This window comes from Atta colombica, unplaced genomic scaffold, assembly GCF_001594045.1.
Source record: "Atta colombica isolate Treedump-2 unplaced genomic scaffold, Acol1.0 scaffold100, whole genome shotgun sequence".
Classification (NCBI taxonomy): domain Eukaryota; kingdom Metazoa; phylum Arthropoda; class Insecta; order Hymenoptera; family Formicidae; genus Atta; species Atta colombica.
The window spans coordinates 3254346-3277046 of NW_017259185.1; the positions used below are offsets into that span (position 1 = coordinate 3254346).

General features: G+C 33.4%; 1 protein-coding gene across 1 annotated transcript in view; it reads left to right on the plus strand.

Moving 5' to 3' along the window:
* The window catches only part of LOC108685195, a 138311-nt gene that overhangs the window by 64978 nt on the left and 50632 nt on the right, over nt 1–22701 (plus strand). Inside the window, exons 4-7 of the mRNA XM_018189889.1 lie at nt 1200–1389; nt 11576–12184; nt 12716–13629; nt 21070–21359. Of these exons, the coding sequence (XP_018045378.1) occupies nt 1200–1389; nt 11576–12184; nt 12716–13629; nt 21070–21359 (2003 nt within the window). The remainder of the gene's footprint in view (nt 1–1199; nt 1390–11575; nt 12185–12715; nt 13630–21069; nt 21360–22701) is intronic.

Here is a 22701-nt window from a genome sequence, read left to right on the forward strand (position 1 = left end):
ATACAATTTACGTAAACATAATTTAATGCTTTCGTGGGAACAGTTCTACAATTGTAATTTTAATTAGTCTAACATTGTACTAATCAAATAGTAATAGTGGTTAATTCAATTTTCTTTGATGTAGTGTAACCGATATTGCAGTTTAAATTTAACATTAGTTAAACTCTGGTTAATTTAATTGACGTTAATGAAAGCAGTTCTAGAACAGCGGACGCAGGTATGCGGGATCATAAATGTACATAAAAGCATTCGTGCGGGTGAATTAAATTTGCGGTATTCGAGAATGTTTTGAGTGAACATAACGAGAGCGACATGTATGTGAGACGGATATCCGGTCTAATGACTTCCATAAAATCAGAATAGACTTCTATGACCGATCATCTGAAAGACATAAAAGTCTCGCGAACTTTATTTTCTTACCTCCCATCAGTACGCTCTTCTCCTGATTACTTTCATAGCCCTGCGGGCTTTCCTGCAAGAACCATCAATCTGTATGGCGAGAGGTATATACACGAATGCACCGTCCAACATTTTGCTTGTATCATCATTTTGTCGTCTTGGGAAATTTACCGATCACCTGGCAAATGGAGGGATCACTCACGTTAAATTGACATTGCTCCTTGCTTTTCATGAGTGATGTTAAATCTTTATCTCGTCCTTACTTTCTTGCACCACTTTATTTATCGAGTCTAACTCAAATTTGATTTAGATTTTAATGCTTCGTTGACCTTTTTTTCGTCTGAAAAATGTATATATAAATGAAATAAGTAAGAAAAAGGTAATATAGTTAAGATCAGATTTTACTGTCTAATAATATTTTTATATGTAAATTTTAAATACACCTCTCAGTTATATTATATATTATGTTCTTACTATATAGAAAAATGAAATTTTATGCATAATCAATATTTTCAGGCAGAAAATTTGCCCAAGTTTTTTGTGATTCCGAAAGTTATTAAAACATTCATCGTTATTACCATGTCCCCCTTATACTTTGAACATATTATATTCTGAACAATGCAATACTTTGAATCTCGCGATTATCAATTCCCATCTATCTTGTTGGGAACACCAAAACTATTTCATCAACCCTTGATCTGTGCCCCTCGGAATCTGGCGAACCATCGTTCTATGACTTCGCTCGAAGAATTTCCGTTCTATACTCACGGATTGAATAACCCCGAACCCTATCGTTGCAGATTCCTGAAGACCTTCTACAGGGAGTTGGGCACTCGCGATCCGCCCCATCTACCGCCATGGGCATCCCCGCTACCGCTCGGCACCCTCTGTCCGGCGCACTTTCAGCCGCATCTGCAGCTGGTGCACAAGAGCGAGCAGGAACACCGTCTCGAAAACATCAAGCCCGACCAGATCTTCGCTCCCGTCAGGGTGAGTGTAATTAAAATCCAATAATTGTGTTATATCGATAGTTCAAAGCATAGATATTGCATACCCAGAGGCATACAATTTAATAAAAACCTGAAGAGGATGTTTTATATAAAAATTGAAAGGGTTTTAGGATAACTGAAAGTAGTACAAACAAGATATTTACATCATTAATATTTATTCTTTATTCGATATTTACATTAAAATTTTTGGTAATATATGATTTTATTTGTCGTTTCTATTTTATATTTCTAAATATAAATATATACAAGAGAGATATGTTTGTGAAGAAATTTGTAAAATAAATTAGTTTAAAAAAGTTAAATTTTTATTTTTTCGGTCGCTGTGCACAGAAAGATAAAATAGTCCAGAAATACATCAAAATTAGGCAAAACTAGTACACACTGAAAAAACGATTTATTAAATCTTAATAGGCACATAATACATATCTAAATAGTGTTAACAATAAATAATTATTAAATACAGTAAATAAATATTTATTCACTAAAAAAATAATAATTAAATCAAATTAATGGTTTTTGTATCGAATAAATATATGTTTACATTTAATAAATATTTATTTATTGTTAGAACTATTTAAGCAATTATTTATTAAAATTTAATATTTTTTTTAATGTGCATTACATTATAAGCAGGCCAATGGATTTGTACGTTAAACAGATTTTCGCTTGACGATGCACGACACATACGAGTTTTCGCGGTGCTTTATCAGAAGACCGAGATCTTTCGTCGACAGCCGCGAATTTGCATGATATCGACTCCGTAATTGCGCGGACGAGCAGCAAGTCAAGTCCCGGATGTCCAAAGAAACCGCAAGGGAGTTTCCTCTGACGACTGTCGAAAGCTCGTTTCGTTGTCGTCGCCCCGTCGCTGAGCAAGTTCCCTCAGAAATGTGAAAGCCAAGTTGGTGTCCTTTAAAATTCCAGAGTGAGAGTGCGAAAGAGACAGGAGGGTTGAAAAAGTTTCGCGAACTTTCTTCTCTTCGCGATTCGCTATCTCGAGTTCTCAATACGAGACTGTTCGACTTCTTGCGCTCTCCGATCTCTCGATGCAGTCTCCCGCGAGTGAAATGCAATGACACTCGGAATCGGCGCGCTCGCGATTTATGGTCGCAGTTGCTTTGACCGGATAGTTGTTTTGATTAAATTGCGCCGAATCGCTTTTTTCGCGGATGAAAGGATTGTAACATTAAATTGGTCGGCGGTTTATGTAATCGGTTTACGTAATCAATTTTATTTGTTTTTCATTAGGTAAAAGAAAAGAAGTGACAATCATAAATGAAAATGATGTATTTGTAATAGATTTGAATACTTTCTTTTGAACTCTCATTAACAATGTTGATTAGCAATTCATTAGTTGTTAGTAGTACATTAAAGATAGAAAAACTTATTAAATGTGTAAGGGGATGAGTGGAGAAGAAAGGATACTGCGAATATTTATAAGGGAAAAGTTAAATAAAAATTATTGATCAATTAATGGAAGTTTTTATTCAAAAGATATTCCAGTTATACAGCTTTAAACTATTATAATTATCATTCAAATATTATCATGTAAACTATAATTTTAAACAAAACCCTTGCTCGGAATTATTCGCCGTTACGTAGAACAATACTGCATCGGTTTTGTTAAAATTATAATTTATATTAATAATATACGCTGTTAAATTCATAATATCAAATTATACCCAATTGAGCTGTTTTTAATCATTTCTGTAGGCCGCCGCTTCTACTTAATATGTCGTTAATTTATCTAAAATAATGAAATTAAACAATTTAACACAAGAAAATATATTAATATATTGGCTCAAATTTTATTTATTATTTACTAAAAGTGCATATGTTAATACGAATGTTGTTTATTTTAAAACTAATTACAGAAATGGATTCATTTTCTTTTTAACATACATGAAAGTTAAAAATAACAAAATGTTTGTAACAAAAATTTAACTATAAGGATTGTTACTTTGATATCTAACAATGTATAAATGTTAATTATTATAATTTAAAACCATCCTTTGAATAGAAGCTTCTACATATAATTGATAAATAATCGCTGACTTATTTAATTTTCTCTTTTTTTAAGTATTCGTAATTTTCTCATTCTCTCTTACAATACAATTATCGAAAATATGTAATAATATTTATCTTAAACGTTTTATGATTACATGTTTAGTGTGGCTCTAAACATAGGTATATCGAATTATCATTGGGTGCAAGAAATGAGAGAAATATCACTATTCCAACACTATAACACTATAATAATATCTTTTGCGTTTACCTATAGTGTTCGCAATTCTTCTATTCTGTCTTATCAAGGAAAGTATATTTAATAAATTATTACTGAAATAAAAATCTCAAGTTTTCGTAACGCTTTGAATAAAATAGGAGATATAAATTTAACAAATTGTCGCTTAAAAATGAGTTCATACTAATTAAGTCGCTAAGATCGAGATGTCGACTTGATCTTTTAAAATTCAGATGAGTCGTAATATCCAATTCAGACAAATTGTTGAATGTATCAGAATTCGATATATACGTACACGTACGTAGCACATCGATCACATCAAGTAATGCCAAGGGGTGAATAGTGCTTCAAGCTCCTTGCACGGTTCTCACGTCTTGCAAACGGTCATTCATGTCTGGGCGATAATATCTCCGTTGCTCTAACTCTCGTTCCTCGGATAAAAGGGATTTTGATCGCGACGCTGAGACGCCAATCGGTCAGACCTTCTGCATCGCATAATGAAGTATTGTTCTATAGAACGATAAGCCGTAACGTTTCCTCAAGAGTTGCCCACGTTCTTAAATGGAAAAGCGATGATAATTCCTACCGGAGAATAAAGTCTATATTTTGTTTTATTTCTTTTCGTCGAATCTTAAAATTGTTTACATCGATATTATAATTGTGAGCAAAACACATAATAGTTTTTGAAAATATAATGCAGTAACCATGAAAAATAATTATACAAATGAAAATAACGATTATGAAAATATAGAACTATTGTTTTACAACAAGAAATTGTAAATATTAATAATATAAATTAAAATTAAAATAATAAAATCATGATCTTATATAGTGATTATCCATAATATATAAAAACACATTAATTTAAAGTTTATGAAAACATATGATTGTTTAATTATTAATCTAGTTACTTACATTGATGATCTATTAAATCTATTTAATTAATCTGTTTATTATTTAATTTACTATTTTCACGTATAAATTAATAAAATGATATGTATCTGAGAAAACATATCTTATTGAAGTAAAAAAATCGATTAAAAACATTATTTTTGCTATTTTAAATGAACTCATTATCATTGATATTCTTTTTCTCTTATTAAAACCCGTATCTCTTGTTCGTTATTTTCAATAAATATATATCGTATCACGACTATGTAACGTAAAGAGCCACAAAATGTAGACAATGTGCCTCGTCGCCCGGAAATGTTTGCGTCGAAAAATGAGCCTCATAACCGTCGAGACATACGTAGGATATGTAGGATAGGAAAGAAAGAAGATGCAAGCACATAGACCGAGCTTGGGAAACCACACATACGTGCACCGGCAGCACGGGAATGAATCCGCATCGTAAAACCGATTTGTTTCTACCGTGAAAAAGGACGAGGGTAGAACCACTCTTTAGGAACCTTAGAACCGCCAAATATATTCGCATTTGCGGTACATCATACACTTTAATTTTCCGGACTATCAAAAATTAAAGAACTGATGCGAAAAAAGGTTGTGCACGTAAACGTAAGAAGAGACAAAAACTTCAGAAAAAATGACTTTTCGATAATATTGTAATATTTATTTAAAAATATTTGAAAAAAATCTTAAATTATTATTTCACAAGTACGATTTCTATGACTTTTAATATGAATTGTTGACTTTGGTATATGAAATATTTTTCGCATAAAATATGTTTTTAAAAATATGATAGATAAATACGATATAAGTATAGTAACTTCTTTTATTATAAACAGAATGTATATTTTAAAGTAATATTATTTTTTTTAAATAAAATATAGTTTTTTAAATATAAGCTTCGTAATATCATGTGTTCAATTTTATCAAATTTTTAATTGATATAAATATTACGTGGACAGTGGCGCATATTTAATCCATATCTCACGATTTTTCCATATTTTAATAAATAATGCAAGTAATTATGTTTCTTTTTTACATAATCAATTTTGAAGCGTTAAATACATGACGATTATATATACGTTACATGCATATTTTAAAACTACATCATTTGACAAACACTTTTTATCTTTTTTTCGCTATATAAATAGAACGTGGTTTATTCGTTCGGGAATATGCGTTCTCAAATTTATCGAAGTATTCATCGATAAAATCGATGAAGAATCAGTGTATATTGCCAGCAAAACCAACACACGAGTCCCTGAGAACTGGGCATAACTCGTGGAAAAATCCTGTTGCCGTTCACCAGGTTGCTGAAATCAAAATACCGAGGTCGATACTTGAAAAAACGAATGATTAAGACCCTCGAATCGAGCTGTTTGTCGAAGTTTTCAACAAAAATATCGACATAACATTGACTTTGTTTATTTCACAAAAATGCTATCGTCGTATTCGATTCTCAAATTGTTAAAAAATTATTATATATATTATTATATATATTAATGGCGATCGCTTATGACATTGTGCGATTATTTTTATTATTATAAATTTGTATGCAATAAATTATCGAGTAACGCGGCCATTTTTCGCTAATGGATATTATACTCGAAAATTGACTCCTTTATAATCATAAAATTACATCATACAGCAATTTTAGCAAAATATAGACGAAAAATATTTTTAAAAATAGGAAAAAAATCAGATTTCGATAAATTAAAAGGGCGGAAAATGAATAATTGCGATCATTAATAAATGTGTGGTCTCGCGATGTGCGAGCAGCGCTAGAAGAGAAATGCGCTAGGATATATCATCCTCATAAATTTCATGTAATCTAAAAGTAAAAAATACACAGAATTACAAAAGCGTCGATGTTATGGATAGGAGCTACTAGGTTTGCATTTTATTATTTCAGAGATTTTTCTGCGGAGAAGCCGACGCCGCGTTTGTATATTCCGTTGGTTTGCGCGGTCGGATCGATGATAGATCGATGAAGGGAAAGAGGATGATCCCGCCGATATGGAATCGATGCACGTCCAATCGCTGCCTGCCATTTCCGATATATGCGAGGACGTATATCTGAAAATGTCGCGACCTGGCTGGCACGATCCCACAGCGAATCTTTCCCATCGCGTTTCTTTCCACGATATGCTCGCGAAGAGACACATCGCTCCCGTGAAACGCCCTTCGCTTCCTGTATCACTGTCTCCTTAAATTTCCTGCGGCAGGATGAAGCGCGATATCTCTTACGTATCGTATGAATACGGTGTATACCGATCTTTTTCGCTGAGATTTGTGGACGCTATCATTTTCAACTCATTCCTTCATGAATTTGTTGTTGCGTCTAATTGGATCACCAGGAGAAATAATTGGCACTGACATACATATGTTGCATTAATATAAGTATTTATTGTTGCATCATAATTAACGAATGTAATGATTATGCAATGTAATAATTTAATATGATATTATGTATTAAATATATATTAATTAAGAATTACGTAGAAATTATATACATATATAGTTTCCATAATTCACATTATATCTAAGTGATACATGATACTATAATTACAATGCAATTTAAATTTTATTTACACATGAGTGAAAAATGCCATATTCAGTCAAAGCAATTCTTCATGCCTAATAATATGTATTTCTATAAATTTATACAATTTCCAGTTTAAACAAACTATACGCCTATAATTTATTGATTTTAAAATCCTGTCCTAAATCAAAATTTTCTAAGATATTTATTTGTTTTAATAATATTAAATTATTTGTCTTTAAGTTATTTTACTATTTCAGCTTCAGTTTAGAACTACATTTTAAGGCCGACAAATCGACGCATAGATTGTTTTGAACTGGAAATTATATAAATTTACAAGAAATATTATTAGATACAAAAAACTTCCTTAATTGAATGGCATTTTTCATTTATGTGTTTTATCGCATAGTCGATTTTTCGCTGAATATTGTTTAAATTTGATTTCCTTTTTTTAAAATTGCTGTCGAGAAAATAAAAATAATTCGTTTTTATAAAAGTTTTGTTTATATAAAAATTTCAAGAGCACGTTGTTATCTTGAAAAAAATTGCCTTTCTCCGTTGCTGCTATGGCAAATCAACGATTTCATTAAATTATATTTAAATAATCCACTTTGACCCTCCTCACGTAATACAATAATGAATGTCATCTGCTTTCAACATGCCTCCCCATTGCGGTTTATCGAAGAATATTTACGAGCGTGTAGACTTTCTAATCTTCTCGGAAACGAAGGATTTATCGCCTTGTATCCTTCCAACGCGACCCTCCCTGACGCACTTCGCATCCGTCGTTTCCGCAGGATATTTTTCTCGCCTGTCCCTCATTTCTCGGCATTCGAAATTGGTTGCGGCTGGAAGTGGTCGGAACAAATGCGGTTCTATCAAAGGATTGATAGGTAGATCCCGCATGACGCAGGAATTATTCTGCGGCGGATTATCCGGTAACGAGCTTACGATCCTTCATGCATCTATGTTGTTGCATTATCTCATCAAAAACCCGCGTCATGCTATCGACGTTTCGTTAATCCCTCTCGGTTAACGTTTGAATCAATTAATTTCAATTGAACGTCAGTCGAACGAATTGAATTCGTCTTTCTTAATAAAAAATGTTAAGATGTGATAATATCAGTTTGATAATAAAGATTTGATAATATATTCCCACTTGAAAAATGACACAACTAAAAAATATGATTTTTGAGTTATTACTATGAATGAGTTAGATAAAGGTTACTCAATTAATCAGCAAAAATAAACTAATTTAACTTTAGCCTCCATCGGTCAAATAGCATTTCATCATTTTTAAGGTTTTCAAAGAGATCATATTAATATCTTCTACAAGAATGCATGACAATTTTGAGTTGTGTCGTTTTTGTAAATAAAAATGAAAATCTTTTATAAAGAATTTTATAAAAGAATTAGATTTAGAATTAAAATAGTTTTAGTCGAAGTTTAAAGAAGAAATTATTTAGAATTTAATTATTTTAACGGATTAAAGTAAATATAAACTGTTTAAGTAAAAAAACATATTTTGCTGCTCCAGCTAGAATTATCGCTGTTTCTTGTATTTGATAGAAAATTATGTATTATAGAGTAGAATTTATAGCACAATATTCTAACAATTTATGTAAGAAAATTTAAATCTCATAAAATATGAATCACTGCTAATGAATTACAGTCATCTGATTGAACGTTACGGAGAAACTTTCTTGATAAATTTAATGAATGGTTCAGATATAAATTCTCTCTCTGTCATCTATATATTGATTAGCTACAATACATATCCAATATCGCAGTGCTAACCATTTAGCGATTTTAACTTTCGTATCTAGATAATTTTTCGCTTTAACCGTATGATTATTTTTTTTCAATGTTGGTGATCTTTTGAGTGCCATTTTTATTGAATTATTCTGAACTTGTTATAAATTGTTTGTAGGATATCAAAATCATTACATCTTAAAAAGAATATAACTTTTAAAGATTGCTATATGAAATGAAAATGACATTTAATCATATTTTTAAAAATGTATTCTTTTTTGTCGATTTATTAGTCAATAATTTTTTATTAAATTAAAAAATAGATTTTCCCCTTTTCTTAAAAACGTAATTTTTTTAATTGTCACTTTTGAAGTAAGAAACAATTAATCTGCTAATGATTAATCGCAATCCTTCTGTACATATTTATCTCATCATATCTTTAAGCCTTTTAATATTTTATCGAACACTAATATCTAATATTGAAGACAGTGAGAAAATTAAATTAGACTCAAATTTTTGTTGAATAAAAGTATTCAAATTTAAATCAGGAATCTCTGAATCTCTCTCTCAGGCAGTGAATTGATGATAATATTTGAACCTCTCTGGCATACGTGTACATACATCGGTGTATAGATACAGGTGTATTGATATAGATACGCTTTATGTAATAAAAGTTTTATCAAATATATATTTTATCAGTTCAAAATTGTTTGGGAAGCGCGCCTATACAATGAATGTACTCGTATCGTACTCTTTTTCATCCGCCAGTATTCCAATAACCGGATGTTGCAATCGTACTCTGTATAATGGCCGGCGCTGTTATCCATCGACCGACAGATTGTATACGCCGCGCGCGACCGGATCGATTATCGCTGACAGAGTGAATGACCGGCAACGTTGCGTGTTCCGTACTACGGATTACGGTTATCGATTACGAGAATCGAGATACTGCTTACCGATATCGATCGTCGATCATTTGCCACCACCATCGATGGTACGGCGATCTAACCGTCGGTTAATGGCGTTGCCCTCAACGCTATATGATGCGAAACAAACGTGGTTTAATCGCCTGCTCCTGCTAATCGTTTGCATAATGCTGTAACTGCAACGCGTAATATTTTTGCTTCCTATTCGAGCATAATACGAATACACTACTGTCCTATCAGGGATTGTCCTAGATTGGTGGCAAGTAGACAGACAACATTATTCCGCGCGATATTTGTTGCTAGCGAGCATGTTAGAGCTTTGATATTTCACGACTATCGCGAGAGCAAAGAGCTTTTTGCAATAAGGCTGCAGATATCGGTAACACAAATATAGTGGCAAAAAAAATACACAAATATAATAAATCTTTTGCAACGAAATAGTGCAGCGAAAACCTATAATTAACTTGAAAAAAACTTTGTTAAAAATATTGAAACATAACGGAATTGAAAAAAGTTAGATCATTTTTGAAAAATTTTGCAATCGGACAGTCAAACGAACGAATGATCAGAACAGCACTATGAAATTATAATAGTTGCATTATTTACTACTACTATGCTGCACTATTTACGTGAAGGGAACGATTTTGCTAAAATAGCTAAAAATTTAGATAGATACAGATCTGAAAATAATTTTGTTGGATCATCAAAATAATTATATAGGAAATTCAAGCATATAATATGCAATGCAAAAAAATTTTAACATTCTAGCAATAATTTTTTGAGTTTTTTAATAACATGAGGTGTTAAAAGAACTTCAATCTCGAGTCTAAGGATCGAAAATTGAAAAAAAATTTGCAACTTCACAAGTACAAAGAGAAATGTTCAAAAAACGTATCGATTCTTGTGGAGAAACATTTTGCCATAATGTTGTTTAATTGTACAAATTATAAGACGTAGTGTTGAACGTTGATCTCACGTGTGATAGTCGATAAGGTGTTGGAAGTTACAAAATTCCAAATGATGATTGATATATTGAAAAGGATTAGAGGTGTGTGGAGAAGGAGTTTAGATTTTAATTAGCTCTGACTGGAGATCAGGAATCCAAGAAGAATCCGAGAAGTTGATCAGACAAACTAAATTTTTTCCTCTTATTCTCGCATTGATTATACGGCAAGAATTTTCGCTATATGAAAAAACTATTACTTTACAATTCATTGTATTAACCCTTTTTATATTTCTGCTTTAGTCGGCCAGTCGTCTGCGGTCTACATAAATGACACTTATCACGAGTTTGTTTTAGTTAATTTACATTTTTTTATTTTTCCTTTACACAAACTCTGCATAATATATTTTGCTGTCACGTTTTGTTATGTGAAATTTAAATTAAACACTAATGTTACGTATTTATTTTCTTCTAATCCGCTGTGGAAAATGTTTCAATTTATTTTTTTTGTTGAAAATTTTGAATAATTGCAAACAAACAATTTTTTTAAATTTAATCAACAGATCAGGGATGATCAAGTATTTTACACGAATTTACATTCTACAATCAATCATGACTATATAATACCTTAATTATAATATTAATAATCAAAATATATATGTTGATTTTTAATATCTTATTGTAATTCTAATACTTTGATTATAATAATGATTAATAATAATAATATTTATCAAATCATTAATCAAATCTTGATAAGTGCATAGCGATCGATATTTTTTTGCCAAAAGTGTTACACTTATCTTTCCAATTTTTATTATTACATTTTATTCATATGAAACAAATTATGATTTCCAGTTGAGTGATGGTACCGTATCCGAGGCGCCGCGGCGCGTCGCTATCGAGGGTGGCCCCGGAAGCGGCCGGACCACTCTTTGTTTGCGACTATTGCATCAATGGGCGACACAGAGTGACGGTCCTGCTTTGGCGTTTATCGTGCCGTTGCGCGAGCTTCGCGGTAGCCCCGTCCTGAATTATCTGGCGCGAGAATTATTCCCAAGAACGGCCGCATTGGGTGATGCGATCGCGCAGGTATGGCGTACTTTGCACCTGATGGAGGATCGCGTACTCTTCGTCCTGGACGGTTACGATGAATGCGTGGGCGGCCGAGCATCACTCGGCGATGCAGCCGATCTCCTAGAGGGACGATTGTTCCCGGACGCCAGGATTCTAGTTACGTGCTCGCCTAGCAACTCAATCGCTCTCGCACCTTTGGTTCAACGCAGAATTCATCTAGCCGGCCTCGAATGGCCGCACGTTGAACGGCTCTGCGTGGCCTATTTCATTCACAACGATATCGCCGAGAAGGCCTGCGAATTTCTTGAAGCGCTTAATGTGCAACCGCAATCCGTCAGGCAGCTCGGCCAGCATCCGCTCGGTTGGATCATGCTCTGTTGCTTGTATCAGGTAGGATTTTAACTAGAAATATCGAATGTCTGCTAGTTATAATGCGAAGAATTTTAGTTAGGAAATTACATCTCTTATTTTTTAAAAGAAAAATATTAATAAATCATATAAAACTTGTAATGAAAATTAAAAATTTGTTAGATTATAAAATCATCGAATCATATTAGATAGTTTTTATTAATTTTATTTAAAGACTCACGTGCGCTAGAAGTATTATCTTTAACGATAAAATGAATTTAGCAATGAATTTTTATATTTATATAAATTATTTTTACGTAAATTTATTTTTAATAAATATTTCCATTATATGTAATTTAAAAAGTGATTTTTTTTTAAATAATATCTAAAGTGATTGTTTTTATATTATTTACGAATATATACACGACAGTTTTATTGTGACTATAAATTTTTTTTCTTTGTATATCTTTTGGAAATGGTTCACTTTTCGATTTTCAAACAACGTATAATATAAAGAGCCCTAGAAAATCCTATAGAAATATCTTGATCCACGAACATGATTTTGCTTACCAGGACTCCGGAAATCTACCGACCGAGACAAGCGCCCTCGTACAAGCCGCGGTGAAGTGCATCGTGAAAAGGAGCTTAGACCCGCCGATTCCCTATAACGAGGAAATTCCAGGCCATTGTAGGAAGCGTCTTGAGGACTTCGGCAAGGTATCCCTGGCTGCCTTAAGGGAGGGCAGATGCTGTTACACGGAAGCTGAGCTAAGGGCACGAGGTGGAGGCATCGAAGTTACTCGACTCGGTTTCCTCACGAGGGGCCTGACCTTCGGTCAAAGACGCAAACCAGATCTTTACACGCCTATTCATATGGCAGTGGCGGAATTCTTGGCGGCGTACTATCTTACTTCGGTGGCGCAATATGCCAACATCCTGCGCCGTGAATTGGAGGGCCTACCCTCGGGTATCATCGGTCATTTAGCCGGCTTGCTAGGTCCCAAGACCCATTTGATTCTGAATCAATTATGTCCGCTGGAAGTGCCACCCAGAGCTGTGTTCTCATTGCTAAAGGCAGCCGGTGCGTCCGATGGCAACATCTCAGCGGTCTGCCGATTGGTTGGCGCGGGTCCTGGATTCGGGCCCGCACCCAACGAACGACCTCCAGCTCCATTGGTACACACGTCCCCTCTAGAGCTAGAAGGATGGGCCAGGATCCTCGAGAGTCCCGCTTGCACGCTTGAAGCGCTCGAAGTGGTGTTCCAAGTGGAACGTGGATCTGATCCAAGATATCTGGATGATTTCTTCGATGCGCTCGCCGGCAACGAGAGTGTCAAACTCGTCAGGATTACGTCTCTGCTGGGACAGGAGTTCCCTGCAGACGAAGCGCAGCGATTGGCTGGACATTTAAAGAGTGTGCTTGGCAAAAAGAAGCTCAACGATTTCGAGCTTGTCATCACTTGTCTCGAGGAGGCGGCCCATGATAGGTGAGTCGTTTTACAGATATACTCACTTGCTGAAGCGAACTCTAAATTTCCACTTATCACGATCTCTCCGAGGATGGCAAGTTCCGAACAATTCATAAGATTGCCTGTTAAGCGCGCTTCAGGAGAATAAACTATGTTCAAAGCGCCGGATGGGTTTACCAGGTTTACCGTCACATAATTGAGTTGTTGAAATTGGCACATAGGCGGGAAGCTTGTATAGTATTTTTTACCTTGAATTTTTTGCTTATCCGCTTAATTATTCTTGCTATAAGATATCTTATAATTACCAGTAGTGTTTAATAGCATTGCATATTCTGAAGATAGAATAAAAAATTCTAATATGAAAATATTGAAGTTATAATTTTGGAATTATCAATCAAATAATCGATCATATAACTGATAATGTCACTTGAGAATTTGCGAGCTAAAGCTCATGGTTACACAGACATGCGTCTTACTAAGAGATAATAGATTTAATGGGCATGTGTAACTACGAATCTCATTGCGCGAATTCTGCATATTAGGATTTTTTTATTCTATTTTGTCTCCAGAATGTGCTATTATTAAAATATTGCACGATAGTTGTGAGACTCCCTCTATATTTCCTAATTTTTCTTTTTTCTTTTACTACCAATTTTATAGCCATTTCTCTGCTTCTTTTTTTATTTATTTTTCTTTTTTACTTATTAATCTTTTGTTTGATCACGATTAAACTTTCACCTAAAACTACTTTCTCGCGCTATTGTTCCATAAAACTTTTCAATTAACAATGAAACGATGACTTTTTACGTTGAAAAGTAGGGACTATTTTACGGGGCGACTTATCGCGTGAATCCACTTACGTGACTCAATGGCTCGAAGAATAAAGAACTAGCGAATATGTCGGCATTATTGCACCTCAAGGACGCTCGATATGGCGCCATCGATATCTTCGATGATGACGAAGAGTTATTACAGAAAGTCTGCTTGTTCGTTCGATCATATATGAGGTTGGTCAGGACAAACGGCCAATGAAGATATTTGCTCTTCCGCGCCACGAAAAGAAGTGTAAAAGACGAGAGAGCGAACGGAGATCTATATTTAGATTTCTACATTGAGAGATAAAGTAAAAGAAGAAAGACAAATAAAGGGAACATTAATGAAAAAGTTTTAATTTTTATATAGGTGGACATAGAGATCTCTGTACTTATATCAAGATTTATATTGTCCATTGTAAAAAAGAAAAAATCATAAATGAATCTCTTTTTAAAAAATTATTTAGCATAAATAAATTGTTTAGCATAAATATTTAGCATAAATTATAAATTTGAAATAAAAAGTTTTCTAGAATTTGTAATGGGTTACACTATAATTAACATTTTCATCATAATCAATATACATTGTTTTACATTTGTAACAACAATAAATTTTTTAAATATTGATCTTTGGCTGCACGCTCGTGAACATATAGTATAAATATTATAAAGCGTCAGGATTTACTGTTAAGCTCGGTGGCCACCCCTAAAATTTCCATCAGGCTCGTGCGATTCCCACGGAGACGTCAAAATTGAAAAATTTGTTTTGTCGCGCGACGAAGGGCGACGAAAGGGTCCATCGCACGGATATTTGTCTTTGCCCGAAGGGAGTGAAGAAATGGCAGACGTGGAGAAAGCGTGTTTACCTTGTGAGAATCGAGTGAATATACATTCGCATACTTGCGCGCTTGGCTCGCTCACGAACGAGAAAACTTTTGCCGAGAAAGACCATCTCGATCTGCGGTTTTTAACTCATGAGAAATTCAACGACGGCTTCATAATGAGAACTGTAATAATTACGATCTAGGTACTTCGAAAAAAATTGGTAAAAGCCATTATTATCAATCTTTCTTAAATTAAAATAAAAATAGTTATCACTTTGTATTAATTTCTTTCTGTTATTAAAAAATGATAATTCGTGGCTCCCTAGAATGAAAGATTTACATTGCTGAATTTCCTGCTCTATGAATGTGTGCCGAGTGCTACCTACATTACAATAATTAAACTACTAATTTATCTGATATTATGGACGACAGCATGGACGAAGATTCATGCATAAACTTTTTTCGTTTACGTACGTCCACATTTTTCCCGCTGCTTTATCGAGCGTAATAAGACTATTTTACGCATCTGCGCGCATAATAGATGCATATCCATGCAATTGCATTACACAGTACGCAAAGGTACTTCTGAGGAAACCTTTTTGAGATTTTTCATTTATGTTTTTTGCAATAGATTTTAATTTCTTGCTCACATTATCACGTTTTCACTCGAACTTTATCGACTTTATCGATTTCTCTCATTTTAAGCACATTTGGGTGTCATTCGACTATTTCAAGCTTTATGTTTTCCACCGAGATGCTTTAATTCTCCTTTTCTCTGTGTCCCCGAGGAGATGGAGAAAGTATTTCAGACGGGTACGTGACACTCGATTCACCGATAAATTTGGCGTTGTGTCGATCTCGAATTTAAGATCAAGCAAACGTGCGGAATTTGAAGCGATTCATTATTGTTAGAATATGTTATTTGCAATTGCCACTTGACTCATCTATCAATTTTTAAAAATATTAATTGAAATGTCTATACTTAAATAATTCTCTCTAAATAGATTTATAAATTAATTTATTATTATCTTCTTTTTTTCTCCTTTCTCTTCGTTCTTGATCTATCTTATTTATTTTAATTTAGATTATTTTTTAACATATTTGTATGTGTTTTATTACATACGATTTAATATAAAACGTATTTAATTTTACATAAATTACCATTTTGTGAATAGAAAACTATCTGACTTTTTATACTTAAGGGATTGCAGCGGTGACGATATTATCGATACAGATGTATAAAAATCTCCGAATTGACTGAACAGAATCAGAAATTCTTTTTGAATTGAAATAAATGCAAAATTAGGAGAGATAGAATAGTTGATTTTATTGAAATTTTAAAATAACTAAAATCTAAAATAAAAAATTAAAAACTTACATTTTTTAATTCGTTAAGCTATCACCTTAAATAAAATATGTTTCTTTAATATAAAAGTTCTGTAGCTCCTATAGAAACAAAATGACGTTGCCACCCGTCAGATTACATAAAATTATGAATAATACTAAGTTTGATGAAACTAAGATTAAAAGTTAAAAAAAATTTTTATTCAACTGTAAATTATATATGCTTAACGAAGACTTAGAATGAAAATGAAAAACAGAGCGGTAATTGTGTTAGTAGATATTAGATCTTGCAAGCTACAATATATTAGATAAAGATAGATATATGCAATTGAATGAGACAGAACGATATAATGTAAGAAATGAATTAAAGATATTATTATTATTGACATTTTAAATTTAGAACTAAAAAAGTCTGTCTATTGTCGACATCGATCAAATTCGATCGTCCCTTCAACATCCCTTTAAGAATTCAATTTCATTTAACCTCGAAATCAAGAGGCACTTTTTCATCTTTATCGGGGAATTTATTTTTCAGACAACATATAGTTTTTGTTGAATTATGTATTCTGCGTGGCGCGAATTCCCGTTTTTAGCGGGAAGCAAAGAAGACTATTATGAAAAAAAATGTGCACAGCACATAACAACGAAAATGTACTCTCTGCAAAGAGTGCGGGCAATAACAAGTTCTCGAAAGAAAGCTCAGTGGAAAAGAGACAAAGGCAGGAAAAGAGAAGAGAAAGAGTCACGACGGAAAATTAAAGAAAACGACGAGACACGTCGTGAACTTTAACTTGCGACCGGGCTTACTATCTCCCCTTTTTTACCCTTTCGCGCTCTCTTATTGAATCTCACAGCCTCAATCTCTCTGGTTTTATCCCGTTGCCTCGAGCTTTTCCCTGGAGACTTTCTCTTCGCCGTTATACATATTACGATTTTATTCTTCACTTCGCCACTTTCTTTACATGAAAAATTTAATCTTCTCTCACAAAAATGCAAATAGATTTTTAATTGCTGAACCAAATCAGAAATGTCGAAATGCTTTTGAAATGATGTCTTCAATCCAAATATTTTAGATTACAAACAACTTAAATCTGATTGATGTTTAACAAATTAAATGTATTGTAAATGAGGATAATCATATTCTCCAAATATTTACAACATGGAAAGTATTTTCCAAATTTTCTTTCTTTCCTTATATTTGATTTTAAATGCGATTACGCTCACAAAAATTGAGAGTTTTCGTTCATTCTGCTTTTTGTTATCGGTCTTTTCTACCAATCCGAATATACAACCCTTTTCGCGAGAGATCTCTTCAAATTCCACGAGAGTAGTATCTTTTCCGCGATGCAACTGCGAGGCGGAGGAATAAAAGGGGACGAACATCTACCATTTGCCTCGGAGAAACTCTCTCGATGATGTGCGGCAGCTCATTGTTTCGCGTCGAAACGTTCTCCTCTTGTTTCAGTTCCACCTTTACCAAACCTTTACGCTTCATTCAATCGCTTTTCCGTAACGTAGGCCATCACTTTTGTTCTCGTGGCGCGAAAGTCAATATTCCTGTCTATCTTTTCTATTCGGACGAATCGATCAGGCCATCGTCACTTTGAATATTTCTAAAGAGTGCTTTCCGGATATTACTGAAGCTATCATACGCTGCAAGATAAAAACCACAATCGAGCACAACATGATCTTATCGATATCTTTGCGTATCTATTATATTTTATCTTATAATATATAATATTTAACATTCACAAATTTTTATATTCTTTATTCTTTCATTAATTCTTTCATCTATAATCTTCCTCAAACGATTATATAGAAGATGTTTAATAAAAATGATAAAAAAAATATACTTAACGAACAATAAAGTGAAGTGTAATTTATTCTCTCCTTCTAAAATAATTATTTGGAAAATAATTTACATTATATAATTTACATTATATAATCTTTCAGCTATTTAATATAATAACGTTATCCGAAATTATATTTTCCTTTTAACTTGAAAAATTAATAAATTAAAAAATCTTTAGCCTGTTTTTTTTTTATTCGGATAATCAAACGAGATATAGAGTGAAATTTTTGAAATTCGCGATATTTTATCGCTTGTTTGAAGCCAGTTACCATGCAAAGTGGCCAAGTTGCATCGTGGAAGTTTTCCCTTTTTTGCTCCCTTTTTGCGTGAAATGCGGCGGATTATCACATTTACTGTGATACGCCTTCTAAGATGTTTACGAATTCTTCCTGCGTACTTTCCGACGATGTCGAAAGCCAAAGCAAATACTCGATTAATATTACAATCCACGTTACGAGAATGTTGCCTGCCATTTTCGCAACTTGCACTATTAGCCATCTCTCCCGCGCTTTTTGCGAATACACTGCTTGCACTTCACCCGCAATTGTCTCACATCTCGAAGGCCAAACGGCCAATTCCGCGCGAAAGCTTTGAAAAGCTTCGGTCGCAATAACGTAATTCGCTATAAAGGAAAGGAAAAAAATCAAAATAAAAAAAAGCGATGAAGAAAAGATAATGGGAAGAAGTAGATAATATAAAAAAAAAAATGATTGTATAGAAAAAAGCGAATAATATATATGGTAAAAGACTTAAAAGAAAAAGAATATATGAAAGAGAAAACTCAAAAAATGAAAGAAAGTAGAATAGAAAGAAAAAAATATCAAATATCAATTTGTTCGCGCGCGCGCGCGCGCGGTGTGTCGTGTGTGTGTGTGTGTGTGTGTGTGTGTGTGTGTGTGTGTGTGTGTGTGTGTGTGTGAATATATGTCCATATATACATATATAGAGTATAATCCCGAAATTTGCGAATCCAAACATCATGAAAATTTTCAAAAAAATTAAAATTAAAAAATTATTCATAAGTTTTTATTTTAAACAATAGCTGTGAAATAATAAGAGTTTAAATATGTCAGCCAATTAGTGTATTTACTTTTGAAAAATCCTCTATAATCTTATATTATTTGATTAATTATCTATATTTATTTTCCATTATATACGTAACATTTGTCCGTTGTTGCAAATTACTATTACTAATTTATATTAGACCGCGCGACGACATGAAGAGCATAATAACACGTCGTCTCTGAATAATAGGAAGGTGTGAAGGAATCCTTCTTGTTCTCCTCATCTTCGCGGAAGAGAGAGAAGTTCTAAACGCTAGTTAGAACTTACACTACTGACTTGAGCCAATTTTCAAGAGCCGAGAGTAATCGGGATGTGCAACGCCAGCGTTCTCTCCCGCTCGCTCGTTGTCGGCTTACCACGCGCGAGAAAATCCAGGCTTTTGCCTAACGTTCCCCAGAGGAGCGTCGGGACTTTGCATAATGCGTATCTACGCGCACGCCAGATACGCTGGAGGAATAACGCCGCGAATAGACAGCGTGAAATGCGCATTACATATGCATAAATATATTTGCCGACAAGTCCGCCGAACTTCCACACCGCTAACTCACTACGCCAACCGAATTTTGGTTGCATTTTGCGCGCGCGGCTCCGAAAGCCGAGCTTCCCTTTTTCTTCATCCCTCACGTCAAGCGCTTCTGATTCGCTACAGTTTTTATTCCTATAGCAGAATATAATATATCGCTAACACCGATGGAAATTCCCTTCGTTTCGCGTTTCATTTACCATAATTCAAATCGAAATGTATATAACTTCAATATTATATAACTTCAATATTAACCATGCTTTCAGAATAAATAGATATTACATGTATAATTTGTATATGAAGCTCCAAAAATGTTTGCAGTTTATAACGGACAATTAATTCATCATGTGTATTTAACAAGAAAATTATTAATTCATTGAGCCCCATGAAAAGAGACTGGACAGAGACTCTATACTAATCGTTATATGGAAAATTATATCCATTGATAAAATGAGTTAGTTACACATAAGTAATATAGTTTATAAAGTGGTATACAAAAGGTGTCGTAGGCACAAAGCTTAATGGACAGTTTTTGAATTATGATGTGTATCAAAAGTGTTCTGTGAGAACAATAAAGTTCTTACACATTGATATACTAAAGCTCAAAAACTATCCATTAATGAGCCTTGTATTTATGACATTCTTTGTTTCTCAATATTAATTTTATCAAAACCGAAGAATGGATTGCGTCATCTATGTGTCGATAAAAATGAGAGAAATAGGACACGAAGACAATCAGTCCTCTTTCTCTTGTCTCTTTCTATTCAACCAATATCTTAAAAAGAGAAGAGATTGGCCGTCTTTACGCTCCTTCTTTTTTATTTTTATTGATTACATTTAATTAGATACGAATAGCGCAGTCCATGTTCTATGTGTTTGAGTTTTACACATATATTTCTGACTTTAAAAGATTTATAAACGTCCAAATTTCATTTTATTTTAATTGGTTTAGTTTGACATTATAATGCATTGGATGATAAAATGCGGGAACATGCCTAAGTGTCTTATTAACACCGCCATTAATGCGATTGATTTCAGACTGGAGTGCGTGGTGAATGCTCTTTGTCGCGGCCTGAGTCACGCCTCTGGTAGTCTGTCGCGTTTGGTGCTCGACATGAATCTGTCCGGTGAGCAAGTGTCCCGGGTCTGCGAGGCACTTCGCGACTGCATTCAAGTACAGGCGTTGCACTTGCCCCATTTAGGCTGTGGATGTGAGGGTCTAGCATCGGTCGCTGAGTTGCTGAAGGAACGGCCGCTGCTGGCACTCAACCTGGCTGGCAGCTGGGGCGCCAAGAATGAGGATCCATCCAGCTCTGGCATCAGTATGGGTAAAACCTTGCTATTATTGTCCCATTACGCGATTCCATCGATATGATACTTTATGAAAATTAGACATTAGCATGATATATTTTGTTGTAATTAGACTCGATTATGTTTTTGAACAATTGAATAGTCAATGAAGGATTCGATACATTTGAGAAATTACATTGAGAGAAAAGTTTTTAGTATCTGTAATTATAATTACATATTATTATAATAATTATGATTATTACTGCTATAATATTAATAATAAAAACAATCATAGTTTTAATAAGAAATACAATATATATAATTGGCAATAGTCATTTTAATTACAAATATCAAAAATTGTTCTCTTAGTGTACAAATTGTTTATTGAGATATTCTACAATTATTTTTATTAAGTTGTTTTATCAACGATATAGTACGTAGAAAAAAAGTATATAGAGAAAAAGATATTTCAATTCACAAGGGACAATTGTGACAATAATTGATATTTTTAAAAATTCGTGGACGTCAAATGACAATAGGGACTATATGTTACGTTTCGTATCGGTTTGCAAAATGCGCAAGTTTGTCGACACGATTCATTGCGAAATTATAATAGCTCTCCTTGACGAAAGTATTTGCAACTACTTAAGACTGATTGAAAAATATTTATTAATTGCTTTTTATTCACTGTCTTTTTATTTTAAAGTTTCTGTCAAGAAACGGACATTGTTTAAGAAACAATTTTTAATTTTGTCTTGTATTTATTTAATTATTCTTAATGAATAATAATTACATAATTAAAATAAAATAATGTTGTGGTTCCAAGAATAGATCAAATATAAATAAATTGCTTCTATGTGTTCGCGGTAATTAATATGTATAAATTTACACACAAACTGCGGAAGCTTATAGGCAATTTATTTATATTTGAATAATTACATAATTAAATAAAATTATTAATCTTTATGCTACTTCTGCTTTGCAGAGATTTTTTATTCAGAAAATCATAACAAAAAGAATATTGAAATAGAAGTTATAGTTATGAATGAAGAGCTATTTTAGCGACCATTTTTTTAATTAAAAAATTCAACCCTCTGGGCTCAATTTACATTACATACACATATTGAAAGCATGTATGCATATTTCGCGATGAATCGTGTCGACAAAGTTGCGCGTTTTGCCAACTGATGCGAAGCGTAACATATGGTCCCTATTGTCATTTGACGTCTACGAATTTTTTATAAAAATCAATCACATTCCATACTTTATCGCCACAATTGTCCGTCGTGAATTGAAATATCCTTTTCTCTATATACTTTTTCTCTATGTACTGTATCAAGATTATTAAGAATCCTGTAATACATTTATGAATAAATAATT